Consider the following 15,719-nt stretch of genomic DNA (forward strand, 5'->3'; position numbering starts at 1 on the left):
ATTTGTTTACAGGAAACACACATAAAAATATATATATGATTTATAAAAATTCGGGACAAGAATTTATCTCATCAGGGACACATAAGAAAAATGGAGTTATTTTGTATATAAACCCACAGCTATGACCAGAACTGGTACTGACTGATAATTTATGGTAGATATGTGGGGGTTGAAATTAATTTGAATGAAATCAAGATTATGATACTGGGAATATATGCCTCAAATGATAACAAAGCTATATTTTTTAAAGGACATATGGAAAAACTAATAGACCTGCTGTATGAAAATTGGTGTTTATTGGGAGACTGGAATGGTGTGGTTTACCCCAAAAAGATATAACCTCTGTGAAAGAAATTAAAACAATGCAAGGCAAATTATCAAAAATATTTTTTGAAATAATAGATAACTTTGAATTTATAGATATATGGAGACATAAAAATGATGTCTCTAAAAAATATACTCAGTTCTCTGAAAGACACAGATTTTCTCAAGAAACAATATGTTTTAGATTTATAAAAGCCTTGCTACGTGTGTTAACGAAGTGAAGATATTGTGTGATGGTTGCCTTATTCCCAAAGAAACACAGACTCACTAGTTAGGGCTAAGGATTTCTGGTTTATTGGGAATAGAATGCATACACGAAAAACGGGAATGAGCACATGGCGTGCGAGGTATCCGGTAAATACATGCGGTGCGGACCTGGTCCTTCTCCACCCCCCATTGTCCCAAAGTCCTGATCCGGAGTCTTGATGGGCGATCATGGTGCGATTCTGGAGTCTCGATGGGCGATCGGGGGGATTAGCGCTGATTACCTCTGTCCTCTTCCTGTGTCCGGAGCAGGTGTGTCCCCCGTGGTAATGCAGAGATGTCAGGGAGATAGGGTGATGGCTTTTCAGGTCAGGACAAAGGTATGGCTCCTTTGTCCTTTATTTGTATTTGTCTTTAAGTGTTTGTGAGATTATCACTGATTCCTTCCTCCTTCCTCCCCTTCCCCAGGAAGGCATGTTCCCCGTTGTGATGTATGTATACATCGCAACGGGGAACATGACATATTGCCAAAGACTTTTTCAGACCATAACCCAATGACTTTAGCATATAAGAGGAGGCTAAATGAAACTTTGCTACAAAAGGAATCAATGATGAAGGACTGTAAAAAGAAAATAATTTTTTGAGGACAATCTTAATAAGGGTACTGAATTTAAAAATTAATATCAGATTAAACCAGAACCTCTCTTATTGGGACTTGTGGACAGCCAATTAGAAAAGGCTTATGGAAAATTGGTTTTGTATATGGTAACTGCAGTGAGGCTACTATATGCACAAAGATGGAAAAATACTGAAATATCCCCAATGGAGGAGTGGAGTGTGAAGATGGTGGAATTTGCAGAAATGGCAAAATCGACCTGTTTGATCAGGGATGAAACAATAAGTACTTTTATAAAAGACTGGAAACCCTTTATGGACTGTTTGAGGAAAATGGAAAAAAAAAGAGTTGGTGATTTTTTAATTTGCTGATTAAAGAGTGTTGAATGTGGGGAAAAGGGAATTATGTAATGTAATCTTAAAGGGAGATGAGAGACAATAGGTTTGCAACTACTATAAAGAAAATCAGAAGACATTTCTTTAAATAACTTGTTTTTTCTTTCTTTATACTCTTTCTTGTAATTTTTCTTTTTTCTGTTTTCTTTTTCTCAACTCTCATATGTGTGTGTGTGTATTCATGTTTATTCATGTAAAAATCTCTAATAAAAGTTATTAAAAAAGAAAAGAGGAATTTTGCTGACAATATCAGATTGGGAGAGCAAAAAGAATATACAGCAATGGCAAAATTGACTATATATATATATATATTTATATTTATATTTATATATTTATATATATATTTATATTTCATAATAGAAATCTAACCAAATTTAAATTTAAGCTGGAATAGCTCCCTTATATACTATGCATACACAGCAAGACAAACTTAGACTCTTAGAATATGGTTCTAAAAAGAGTTATGAGACTAATAAAAAGCAATAAATGTGTAGACTAAATAGATAATAGTCTTCAGAGTTCAGTGTAAAGCATAAATACCCAGATTGTGGTTAGCAGTTGGGAAAACAAACGGAAAGAAAGGGAGAAGTGTCACTAGAAAGTTTTCCGTTATGTTTGTATTTATTCTTAGTAATAGTTTCTCTCTGCTTTATTCTACTGCTGCAATCTAATGTAGACTTTTTCCTTTGTATTTCACTCTTCTAACAATAAAATATATATTTAAAGTTAAACAAATCTTACATGGATGAGTTACATATACACATAGTGTACACACCAAGACAGGTACACAGGATACCCAATTAATTCAAGCCCTAAAAGGTTTGATTTATTCATGGCTTCCATGATTAAGATTTAATCATGTATTTGTTTGAAATTGTTGTAACTGAAAATGTTAGAGCCTTCTCTCACTTAAAATACCTATCAGAACCATAACTTATATATTTGACTTTAATTTTGTAGCTCAGCTGTTTAGTTCTAAGCATTTGCTTTTTTTCCATGTCACTTATTTTGATAGTATATGTGTTAGTGATACTGCATGGGTGGGCCAATAGCTGTTTGATTGGCAGGGACAGTCTGTCGCCATAGTCGTTTATAATTCTGTCTATGCTAGCTTGTACTTCACTTAGCAGCAGACAGGTCAAGACACTTACTAGGAGAGACTGAGACAAAGGCAAAGCAGGCCCTGAAAAGCAAAATTTCTGCTTTAAAATCCTCAGTTGCACCAGATACTAATTTTTGTTACTTTTTTTTTTAGTAATGCTCTTTTATTGCAAATAATTTTGGACCAAGTGACAATAGTATAATGTCAAAACCAGGGAAAACTTCCATAAATCATGGCTTGGTTTCTTTTGATCTTCCAAGTACAAAAGAGCCTTTGCCACACCAAACTGTGATGAAGATATTTAGCATTAGCATCATTACCCAAGGCCTTCCTTTCTGTCGTAGACGGGTAAGTGTTAAAATGTTTGCCCCTTGTATGGGAAGGGGTATACTTAGGGTATGAAGTTGCATATCTTAAGTACTGTAACTTGGTTGTACTGATTTCTGTCCATAAAAAAGCCTTTATTTTAAACATAAAGTCAAATGATTATTCCATTTATTTCTTATATTGTGTTCATATTTCATGTATATCTTAAATGTTACTTATTTTCAAAAACTTTTCTTAAGAATTCTAATTAAATTGTACTCCATAATGCTTTAGTAATGTACTCTGATCAAACAATAATATATTGATTTGTGATGGATAAGTGTTCAATTTAACATGGTTTATTTGTATTTCTCAAATACTTCTTAAGGTTTGCCTGAAGATGTTATTTAAACTTCTCTGTGATGTGATAAGATATCTCATCAAGTAAGATATGTATTGTTCTCTCAAAAATTTACACAGTGAAACCACTGAAAATAATTGTGTTTGAATGAACTTGCTTGCACTTAATGCCAGAAAGTTTATCACTCAGACTCCAGGTCAGATGATCTATCAGTTTGAGTTACCTGAAATCTATGCTAGTTTACTTACATTAAAACAGATGTTAGTAGTGATGCTCAGTAATGCTTCTGAAAAGTTAAGACTATTTTTCTTTTGGAAAAAATAAAACATAAAGACTTCCTATGGGTAAAAGTTGACTGATAAACAATTTAGAAGCAAATTTAAATTAAATTTTAGATATGATCAATATTTTGAACATTCTTAATTATTTAAACCTTACTTTGTTAGATACCAGTTTTCTCTTTGTTTGACCTCAATCATTCTATAGGAAGAAAATGTGTACAGTAATCCTTGCATGTAAAAATACTTCTGTTATGAGATCTGACAGTTCATGTCTTATGTGTCTCTAGCACTAGTTATATTCAGCTTCTGTTGAGCACATTACTATAAATGGCCATAGAACGCAACAGTTAGCCATCTATATTACTGTTACTTTGATCAAGAAGCATAAAGGGCTCTAGCTACTTGTTTCTTTATATTAAAAATGCTGGATTTGTTCAATTTAACATGCAAACATATTTAGCACTCTGTAGCTCACAACAGAAACATCTGTAGGTAAGCTATTCCTCAACTAAATGAAATCACACTTCCAGCTATACAATATTTCTGAAGGAACTGTGTAGCTCATCATTTGATCAAAAAGTTTTATCTTAATTAGTATCAATGTTAAAGGAAGTTACGTTGCCCATTCTTTGGCAGGATATAGTTATCCATTTTGGTCTGCTCATTTCACTGCAAAGAAATGTTTTCCAGATAGGGTACCTGTATTGATTCAGCCTTCCTTTGAGCTGAAACATTAAGTTACTGTCAGTTTCTGTATCCCCATCAAAGCATGCAATTTTGCAATGCAATTCAGTGGATTTTGGAAGCTACAGCCTTTTCCTTAAGACTACTAATAACTGGAAACTAAGTCATTTTAATTTTATCTAGTCTCCTGCCCTTTATTTTACACCCATAGTGAAGACTGCATATGCTTGTTCAGTATCTCTCTAGGCAGTTAGTAGTTTTACTCATCTCACTTAACAGTAAAAACTCATATCCTCCATCAGAATGCAACTTTTGCTAATATACTGCAAACTTCATGGTAAATATCACATTAGTCTGTTACATGCATTACTAAATCTTTATCATTGAATTGTGTCTAGCAATATTATTTTGGAAATTCAAATTGCTGGTCATGCTTTTGGCATTTTGTCAATTTGATCAAATTAAACTAAGCACTTAAATAGTTGATTGTGTCTTTGGAGTTTTTTTCATGTCTGAATTCTGTAAGAGAGATAGACATACAGATACTTAGCATGTAGCAACCTAAAATAATGCAATACTGAAATAATCGGGGGGTGGAAATTGGTTGTTCATTTGTGCATAACTAAATAATAATTCAATCCAGTAAAAATTAAGTATAATTTTTTAACAATTTGCTCTATAAAGCTGCAAAAGTTCCAAAATGTATTTTCTTGATAATATCATTATTGATATGTAGATAATGATAAAAGTAGCATTTATAGGCAATCACTTTGAACTTGACCTTTATCTGTTAATTGCTATAGGCATTGCATTTGTACTCTTGATACCTATGTAGTATATTTAGTGAAAAATGCTGAAAAAAGTGTATAACAAGTTAATCTTGAAAGTGGTACAATTTCAGCTTTACTGTTTTGAATATTGCAAAACAATACTAACTTCATAAAATTTTAATATCTATACTTGCAATAATCAAATATATCCAAATGGATGCACATGGCTAGTCATAGAGTACTTGCTTAGTGGAAAGCAGACTAGTGAAGTTGCTCTTGCTCATTCATCTTTCTTATCCCTGAAATGTCCTCTACTTCCCCAGCTTAATTTTCTCCCTAACCTGGACAGCTGAGCATATTTTGAAACCAGTCAGTGAACTGCAGCCATCTTCAGATTTTATTTTATAATAAAGGCATCCTTCTAATAAAGTAAAGCTTATCATAGAGGCTAATAAATCTGTGGAATGCAAGCATTATATTAATTTTTAAATTGAAAAATTTAAACTAAAATTTAAAATGCAAAAGTTACATGGGGCAGGAGCATGATGGGCTTCAAAGGAAATGTTTGAAACCTCATTTAATTACTGTTTGTTTTATTGATTGATTTCTACCTGTTGGAATAAAAAGACTCTTGGCAGGTAATATTTGCATTTCTAACTGGATTCATAGTTAATGTTCTCAGAACATTATTCAGTGAATCAAAGGATTTGCTCTTACATAAAAAAAGTGTACTCTTTGACAGCTACTACCTTTTATTTCCATTTCATTCAATTTAAATAGCTTCTCCATTAGTTGATCCCAGCTAAATGTATGCCACTGGTTTTGTATTCTCCAACTTTTATGCATGGCTGGAATTTGTCCAAGTCACTACATATTGTCAGTCATGAGAGTCCTTATAGAGGGTCAACCTATAAAGTATCAGTCATTTGTGACCATAGCAAGTTTTTTCTTGAATAAAAAATATAAACAGAACTATTCATTTGAAGGAAAGGACTTATTATTAGGCTTGAATGACTCACAAAGTTTGCAGAATTCAAAATGGTATTACATATAACTACAGGGAAATTAAATTTAGTGTCTTGTAAAAGATAGTGCCTGGCTGACTTGTATAAGTATATTCTATATTGCAATATTGCAATATTGCAGTTTTACTATATTAAATATATTTAGTTTTGTAAAAAAATATGCTGATAACCAGCTACAGCATTTCACTTTGTTCTGATGAAATTTGAAAACTTTAATTATTTGCAGGCATTTATTTCTTAGTTTGCAGAATTTTAACCTAGACACCCACATCATTAAACATTAAGGTTCCACCTCTGAAATTCAGAAATTATCCCTTTTGCTTTGCCTGCGAGGGAAGAGGATTTTTAAGATGACTTTGCAGGGCAAAAATTCATGTAGTTCTGTGAAAGAAGTCAGCCTTGTTTAATATTTTGTCTGCAAATACCAAACTGTAGACTATCACAACTGTTTTATTAAATATTTGCCATGGAATGCAATGTTAGTATTTTAGTGGTGCATAAATGAATATGCAGTTCTAATTGTTCTGAGCTACAAATGGCAGACATTCCTGAAAGCAAGTTGCTATTAATAACACTGTTATACATTTTCTTCTCATGATAACGCCAACAGCTGACAAGAATGCAGGCAGTGTTGGCTATTTGCTTTAGTGCAATTGCATTCCATTCACATTTTTCTCATAGCACATTGTTCTTCAACATCCCATTTTAAGAGGTTCCCTAATTCCAAGATGGGTATCACTTCATAATTTTGGCAAAGTTCCTTGCACTTGATAAAGAAGTGTTTACTGCAGAACTACTCTTTGATGCTAACAATATTCATCTTGTTGCCATTAGTTTTATTTTAGATTTTAATTATTTACTTGGTCCCATATATTATTGATCTTGTTCTTCGAGGGTGTCTTCTTCCTGAACAGCATTTTTCTTGACATAATTTTATTTTTATATATTGAATGTTCAAAGTTACACCCAGTTTATCTACTACTTTATCACACAGATGAAACAGGATTTGGAGATGTTTGTGGAGCAAGGGTTGGTTTAAGGATCTCAAGATAAGGATAATGTAATAGCCAATGTCTGGAATGATGCAGTTTTGATTTATTGATCTAGATTTTCAGTCTCTGCTTACATACAGGCATGACAAATAAATGGTTTACCTTGTATGTATGTTCAGTGTAGCACTCCCAGTTCTTTATTCATTTCACAAGAGTTGTACACTGTCCCTGTCATGAGTACTGATGGTGAGCAGGAGGGGGCCACTATCCAGGGGCAAAAACGCATGAGTAGTTTAGAGACTTTGAGCTGTCATTCAAAGAGACACAGAACAGACCCGCCTTGACTTTTGGGGGTTTATCTGTCTGGGTTTTCCCACGCTTCTTCAGTTTGGTAGGATCTTCTGTCAACTATAGCAATAATAAAGCACTAGAGACTTCTTCCTCGTCTCGGCGTGGTTCTTGATTAGTCAGGACAGTCAGAGTTATAGGCTCTCAGTTGTTCACAACAATCAATATAAAACAAAGTATAAAAAATATAAGACCAGAAAATCAATATCAAAGCCATAGAAGTAAACATAGGTTTAATATATATATTTAAACAATGATCAGGACATTGTGTAATAGCATTCTATCCAGCCATCACCTACACATAAGCCGAATGAAAGATGGTAGTCTTCACCTCTTTCCCAAACAATATCAGAGAGAGTATGACTTTTGGGGCACAGACTATTTCCTAGCGTAGGGGCAGCCCCTAAATGGTCTTTTTCCATGATCTGTCCCCCTAATCTCAGGTGGAGAGAATCACAAACATGCCTTCCTGGATAAAACATAAAATGGGCAGATTCTGGGTTAGAGAAGATGTCTTGTAGAGTATTTTTTTGTAATTTAAAAAAAAGTATGTTATTGAATTGACAAATGCTGTTTACTTTGTGATACAAATTGAATTATATAAGAAAGTTAAATACCACTTTTCCATCTTTCATATATTTAATGCAAGCAGTATGCTAATGAGGAATATTATTAGGTATTCAAGGCAGAATTTATATTTTATATTATTTGGTATTCAAGGCAGAATTTATACTTTGTAAAAATGTCAACTTTGTGTAAACAATTTCCAAACATCTCTGTTTTTAAAACTGTAAAAATTATTTAGTATTATACTTGTAGTGAAATCTGTAACATTGACTGTTTAACTAACCAGCTATGTGATGGTGGGGATTTCTGTTTTTAGCACATACTCTATGCTGAGCCACAAAAGTAGAATCACCACAAAAGCCGCTCTAACCTAGTGAGGGACTGGATGGCATACAAATGTTCTAAACTGGGGATCTCAGACTGTGGGCTGCAGACCTCCGGGGTGCTACAGACTTATTTAAAAGGGTCTACAGTGTGCGCTAAACCACTTGTATGTTCTTCCACTGGAACAGATGCTACCCAAATATATTCAACAGATTGGGACGTGTACTTGGAAAGAGATAAGACACTGGGCTGGCCTAGGAGCTAGTAGGGAGATTGAAAGAAATGGCGCTGCTTGATTTGGACTGACTCCTCTTTCTTTCTTCTTGATGAGCACTAGTATTTCTTTCCCTCCCAGCATATTCAATATGTGCATGGTTTTTCCTGCTGCTGCCATGTTCACTGCATTGTACCTGGCTGAAATCCCAGTAAGTTGCCCATAAATGCTCTTATTCCATAATAAGTACCACTACTTTATGTAAGCCCTTACTTCGTGTTTCTTATCTTCCCCAAGCTACCCACCTACTCTGCATGCCTTCCCATTCAATCCTCCCACCTGCTGCAACCCCGTCTTATATTTTTCTTCTGTCATAAATTTTAGTATTCCTCCCTCACTCTCCTTATGAGTACATGGGCTTCCCCATCTCCTTTCCTTGCTAGTGGAGCTGAGATATAGAGGCTGCACTGAAGAAGAGGCAGAGATGTCCCCAGGGCCACCCACGCAGTCCCTGTCAGCCACACTATCAGCATCAATGCAGCTGGAGATTCCTTCACCTTCCTGGTTGCTGCTTCCATCCTCTTGTCTCAATGGTCTCATAGGAGCCTCAACCTCATCTGAATCTACTTGTTCCCCTTCCCCCACCCAGCAGTAAGCAGGGAGCCTTCTCTAGACATATGCAAATGATTTTCTTATCCCAACAATAAAATAAGTACATAGGGTGGTTTTGAACTCATAAAAACATCTTTCTTGTTTGTTTTTAGCCTCTTTTATACAGTCTCTGTATTGGGGGAATGTATGGAAAGGTAGAAAGGTCACCATTATTTTAGACCATCATGGTAAACTTCTAGAAACTGAATAAATGTTAGCATCTATTTTTCTATTGCCTGTTGATGCTCTTCTGATTGTATAAAGTGCACATTTCTTGAAAAGAATTGTTCGTGAGTTACTGCATTTATGAATTCAGATTTTTGTCCTTATTTATTTTAGTCAAGTAGAAGTATAACTATTCTAAGGGTCTGCAAAACTTTTGATGTTAAAAAGGGATCCCCAAAATTCAAGAGGTTTAGAAATCACTGCTCTAAATAATTAATTGTTTAAAAAATGCATTCTTGAATTAAAATTTGCTTAGAAGATCATAGAATTTAATGTGCTTGAGGGATATACATTAAGTTTCTTTATGTTGAGAAAAACATGTTAAATTGGCACTCATAATAACAAAAAGCTAGTAGATTCTGTGTCTATTAATCTACAGCAGCCTTTTTCAACCTTTTGACCCTGGAGGAACCCTTTAAATATTTCTCAGGCATTGGGGAACCCCTGCACATTCAGGCTCAAATATAGGCCAAAAGTTACAAAATTATTTATTTGTCACCACCCATCTCCTCCCACCAGAGGGACTCTGGGCGGTTTACAACAAAGGTAGTCAATTAAAAAAGTAAATATAGAATACAAATACAATATATGTATAAAAATATAAATACCATATATATAAAAATATAAATACCATTTATTGTATTTGTTATATATTTTATTATAATTATTATATTTGTTTCATGTGTAGCCTGTATATATGCATTAACAGTGCATTTTTTTTCTTAAACTAAAAATAAAGGACGAAACTTACCTCTTTAATGTGAAGTTGCCCAAATTTGAAATAATTTTTTAAATAAATTGTGATCTCCCAGGGAACTCCTAGTGACCTCTCACGGCACCTAGGGTTCCATAGAACCCTGATTGAGAAACCCTGGTCTATAGTGTGCAATAATGTAGAATATACAACAAATGTATTTAATTCTTTGTTGTTGGTCTTTGTTGTTGGTCTTTGTATATGTTTGGGATCTAAAACTGATCACTGCAAACTTAGAAAATCATTAATAGTCAATAAATATATTTCCATATTTATTCCATAAGTAATAAACTGTCCTTCGTATTTATATATTTGTTACAGATTAAGAAATTAACCTCAAATTTATAATGTTATTTTTTTTTCTGGCCATATGTTTGCAATAATATGGAAATCGTATTCCAAGTGGGGCCTCACCAAGGCAGAATCCCCAAGTACCTTCTTAACAACTGCACCACGCTGGTGGATCATGTTCAACTTGTAATCTACTAGAACATTCAGATCCCTTTCACATGCCAAGCAAGGTGTCCCTCATCTTCTACTTTATTTTCCATTCTCAGATACAGAACTTTATATTTCTGTTTGTCAGATTTCATCCTATTCATTTCATCTGCCTGTTCAAGCTTGTTTAGATCTTTTGGAAACTCCTTCAGTGTTAGCCACTTGTCTTGCTTTTGTACTCTGCATATTGACAATCATTCCCTCAACTTCTTCATCCAGATCATTAATAAAAATGTTGAACAGCGTAGAACCCATGACAGAGTCTCCAATCAATACTACTCCAATTGATACTACTCTCCAATCTGATGTGAAGGCATTTCTGAGTGCTCAAGAGGCAGTCATTCATCTAACATATAATCCATCTGTTCTATCATCTAATCTATATTTTATCATTTTATTAGGATATTATGAGAGACTTCATTGAATGTTTTCCTGAAGTCACAGTGCTCTATGTCCACAGCATTCTTCCCAATCTGTAAAGGCATTAACTCTGTGAGGAAGGGTGATGGTGGCTGGCTCTTTTGAAGACAGAGACAACATTTGCTCTCCTACAATCTTCTGCTCCAGTTCTCTAGCAGTTCTCAGAGATTACAGTCCTACTATAATCTCTGCTGGTTACTTACAGGAGGTAAGTAACCAGCAGAGGAGGTTACAACAGACTGTTTGTAAGTCCATTTTGTTTGTAAGTCCAAACAAGCGTACCTATGCGGTGTACCACAAACTAACCCTTCCCCTCCTTCTCCCGCCTTCCAGGACCTTCTAGATTGGAGCTGCAGACAGGTTTGTTCATATCAGCGAAAGTTCGTAACTTGAAAGTTCATAAGTAGAGGACTGTCTGTATCTGTTTTTCAGCCTGCTCCTTGTTTATCTGGAGCTGCTACTCTCTACTTCAACTAGCGATGGCCAACTAGGGCTTTGTTTCTCTTCTGAGAAAATATATATATAAAATATGAACGAAGGCATTCTGCCTTCTTACTTTCACCCATTACTTCTCCACTTCTTTCTCTTCCCAATAGACCTATAGACTCTGCCTTTCCTTTTACTTCTGAGATACCTAAAAAAAAGCTTTTCTGTTTTGGGGCATTTCTAATAAGCCTCAGTTCATGTCATAGCATATTATGGAGGGTATCCCCTATGTTAGATTACAAGAGGCCTCAAGCAGCAGAGAAAAGCTCTTCTAGATTATTCTGGGAAAGCAGTTGAAGTTGGTGAAAAAAGATTCATTTTTCTATATTATTTATAGAGAGTAGATCCAGTAAGTTTTTATTTGTGCTTAATTGGACTCCTCGTGATATTTAAAGAGTCTGCATTCTTCGGTATTACCCAGCTTGTTTCATTATTCTCAGCTTGGCTAGTTAGCAATGGATTGCATGGATCCTGCCTACAGAGATCTTATATATAACTCTGTCAAATTATTTGCATCCATGGAATAACTACGAATCCCCCAAGAGTGGTTCTGTACTACCTAACCGCCCAGGAATCTCCTGCAGTCTCTTAGAGTCCACTATAGATTTCCCACTCACGCAGAATCTTCAACTCAACTGGCATTGTTCTGATTCTAATGAAGAAATTGGAGCATGATTTCCCCCACTATTAGACTACCACTTTCCTTCCCGGTTTAGAAACAAAGCTGAGGATATTGAAACAGTTCAGCAACTGTCATGAAGGCTACGGAAGCCTGGGTTATGTGAAACACAGTGGTTGAATATTGAAATCAGATCCATGTTGAATGTCAGTAATATCCAGACTATTCCAAATATCAGGATCTCCATTTTTCATTTAGATAAATAACTGTAGCATGTTCTGCTATTTCAGTGTATATGATTAATTGTTTTCACCTGCAGTATAGCATGGAATAAATAAATGCGTTATCTAAAACACATTCCAGTACTTAGCAATCTTTTGGGACCTTTAGATGCTATTCAGTAATAAGCTGACCTGCTCTTCCGTTACTGAACATGAAGGGGCACTGCAACACTATTATGAAATACTTTAAGATTAATTGATACAAATTCTGCAAGTGATAATATTCTGAATATACTGCAGGAATTATAGTTTGTTAAACAAATTAAATTCTGTCTCTGCAAAAATTATGTGCATCCCTTGCAAATTTTAGGGTTTAAGGATTGTATTTAAAGATAATACTTAAGTAGATGTGGCATGGAAAAGTAATCACATTAATTAAACTAATACTAATTTCTTTCCTTTTCTATTCTTTCTATTCTATTTGACCTAAACTGATTTTGTGATAAGGAAGAAATATCTAAATAAAAACTAATATACTGTAGTATTAATAATACTTTGATAATAATAACAACAAATACTTGTATGCATTTACTGCTCATAATATCCATCTAAATCTAATAATCCTGTGTATTTAAAAAAACAAATGAACAAGTGGAAAAATAATGTTTCATTAATAAATATTCTTGGTATTCATTCTTCAATATTTTTTCTCTATTTCTTTCACAGATGTATTGAAAAAAGGAAAACAGTTAACATCTTTTTTTTCGCTCTTTAGCAGTGATTAGTCTAAGTTTATTACTTTTCATAACTACCGTATGCTTAGCAGTCTTTGAGGACTGGTGATCGTATAGACATTAGAATTAGCATACTAATTTGATTGTATTTGTATGTTGCCTCTAATGCAGTGTATAGTGTGTATAGAAGTTGGAATTGTACAGTACAAGCTATGTTGTTGTTCAGTCGTTAAGTTGTGTCTGACCCTAGACCATAGCATGCCAGGCCTTCCTGTCCTTCACTGTCTCCTGGAGTTCACTCAAATTCATGTTCATTGCATCGGTGATGCTGTCTAACCATCTCATCCTCTGCTGTCCCCTTCTCCTTTTGCCTTCAGTCTTTCCCAGCTTCAGGGTCTTTTGCAGTGAGTCCTCTCTTCGCATTAGGTGGCCAAAGTATTTGAGCTTCAGCTTCAGTATCTGTCCTTCCAGTGAACCGTCAGGGTTGATTTCCTTTAGGATTGACTGATTTGACCTCCTTGCAGTCCAAGGGACTCTCGAGAGTCTTCTCCAGCACCACAGTTTGAAGGCATCAATTCTTCAGTGCTCAGCCTTCCTTATGGTCCAACTCTTACTGCCATATATCACTGCTGGGAACACCATAGCTTTGATTATACAGACCTTTGTCGGCAAGGTGATGTCTCTGCTTTTTAATATGCTGTCTAGGTTTGCCATAGCTTTCCTCCCAAGGAGCAGGAGCCTTTTAATTTCATGGCTGCAGTCACCATCTGCAGTGATCTTAGAGCCCAAGAAAATAAAATCTATCACTGCTTCCATTTCTTCCCCTTCTATTTGCCAGGAAGTGATAGGACCAAATGCCATGATCTTAGTTTTTTAAATGTTGAGTTTCAAGCCAGCTTTTGCACTCTCCTCTTTCACCCTCATCAAGAGGCTCTTTAGTTTCTCTTCACTTTCTGCCATTAAGGTGGTATCGTCTGCATATCTGAGGTTGTTGATATTTCTCCCGGCAATCTTAATTCCAGCTTGTGATTCATCCAGCCCGGCATTTCTCATGATGTACTCTGCATATAAGTTAAATAAGCAGGGTGACAATATACAGCCTTGTCATACTCCTTTCCCAATTTTGAACCAATCGGTAGTTCCATGTCCAGTTCTAACTGTTGCTTCTTGACCCGTATACAGGTTACTCAGGAGGTAGGTAAGGTGGTCTGGTACTCCCATCTCTTGAGGAATTTAATGAAAAAATGGCCAAAGAAGTTATAACCATTAAAATAAACCTCCAGTTAAAGAAAAATAATAACCTTGAGATAGGAAAAATATCAGCCAATATAAGTATTTCAGTGTAATTGTGTAGATGTCTACTTTGGTTGAAACATTTGTCTGAAGTAATCCAATATGCAGTGTACAGATTTTATGTATTTCCTGGACTGTATGGTCTTCATAATATAGTAATTGCACCATTCAAACACTGAAACTATTTGCATTGCTGGAGCTAACTTTACCCTAATCCAGCATCTTTAATACTGGCAAGATAGATCTGGAAAGCTCCCAAATGGGATTATGATGATGATGATGATGATGACGATGATGATTATGGTCTTACATACAAGGGGAATGCTTCAATGAATGCCATAGTTTTTATCACTCATGACTAGCAATAGAAATTATACAAAAGTGTGCAATATCTGCCACGTTATATTTGGATACTTGGCAGAAACTTTGTGTTTTTACCATTGGATTTTCAGGTAATCAAAGAATTGAGTAAGTATGTATCATTTTGGAAAGCCCAGCTAACATTTCTTGTAGATGAAGCATTCATTGGAATCTTCTGTAGAACACTTTTTTCCTTTTCAGGGAACTCTTGAAATCATTGGTGGGAGGGATAAATAAATAAATAAACAGAAGAATGTGATTAATGTTCTCACTGAAAATAGCAAACTTTAACTATGATAAATAATGTATGGTGATTCATAAATATTGCTTTAATCATAGCCCCTGTAGCTCACAATAGTATTTGTTAATAAATAGACAACTTTTATATCAAGTTTCTATCTTTCTTGGAAATGGACTGAGTGTATATGATCAGAATGGCAATTGGCATATCATTAGTACATCAGAAATAAGCTGTGGAAAATGTGAAGAACCGATTCATGGAGATTAACAAAAGTACTTTAGAATTTAGGCTTTTCATTCAATGCTTGTACCCCTTCTTGAGTCTCTCTCTTCCCCCTGGATTCCCCCCTTCTCTAACTATCTGTACAGACCCTTTTATTTTTTCCCTGAACCTCCCCCATCTCTGTTCAATAGATAATCTGTAAAGTTCATGCTGCCACTGCTGCTTTGAGTGGGGGCGTTGTTTTGCCCATTTCGTACCAGCTTTGTTACTGTGCAGTACTTTTCGGCTGTTTTTGCTCATTATCATACAGCTGGTATTTAGAAGAGAGAGTGAAGCAGGCAGAAGCTGCACTGTCTGCAAGTATAAGAAGTTCTTTTGCAGTTGGGATACTGGCAGATGGGACATGTGTTTTAAACAGGTTTTGCTGATAGACTACATTAAAAATCATTCTGAGAAAGTCTAAGGTCAGCCTATGAATTCAG

General features: G+C 35.1%; 1 protein-coding gene across 2 annotated transcripts in view; it reads left to right on the forward strand.

The window, feature by feature from the left end:
• Positions 1-15,719, forward strand: part of FBXW7 (F-box and WD repeat domain containing 7) — a 135,125-nt gene that overhangs the window by 63,327 nt on the left and 56,079 nt on the right. Inside the window, exon 1 of one of the 2 annotated variants that reach the window (XM_063309779.1) lies at positions 2,828-2,989. The exons of the other annotated variant lie outside the window; for it this stretch is intronic. Coding sequence (XP_063165849.1) covers positions 2,843-2,989 — 147 coding nt within the window. The 5' untranslated portion in view covers positions 2,828-2,842. Of the gene's footprint in view, positions 1-2,827; positions 2,990-15,719 lie in introns of those variants that run through there. 2 annotated transcript variants of the gene reach the window in all.

This window comes from Candoia aspera, chromosome 8, assembly GCF_035149785.1.
Source record: "Candoia aspera isolate rCanAsp1 chromosome 8, rCanAsp1.hap2, whole genome shotgun sequence".
NCBI classification, from domain to species: Eukaryota; Metazoa; Chordata; class Lepidosauria; order Squamata; family Boidae; genus Candoia; species Candoia aspera.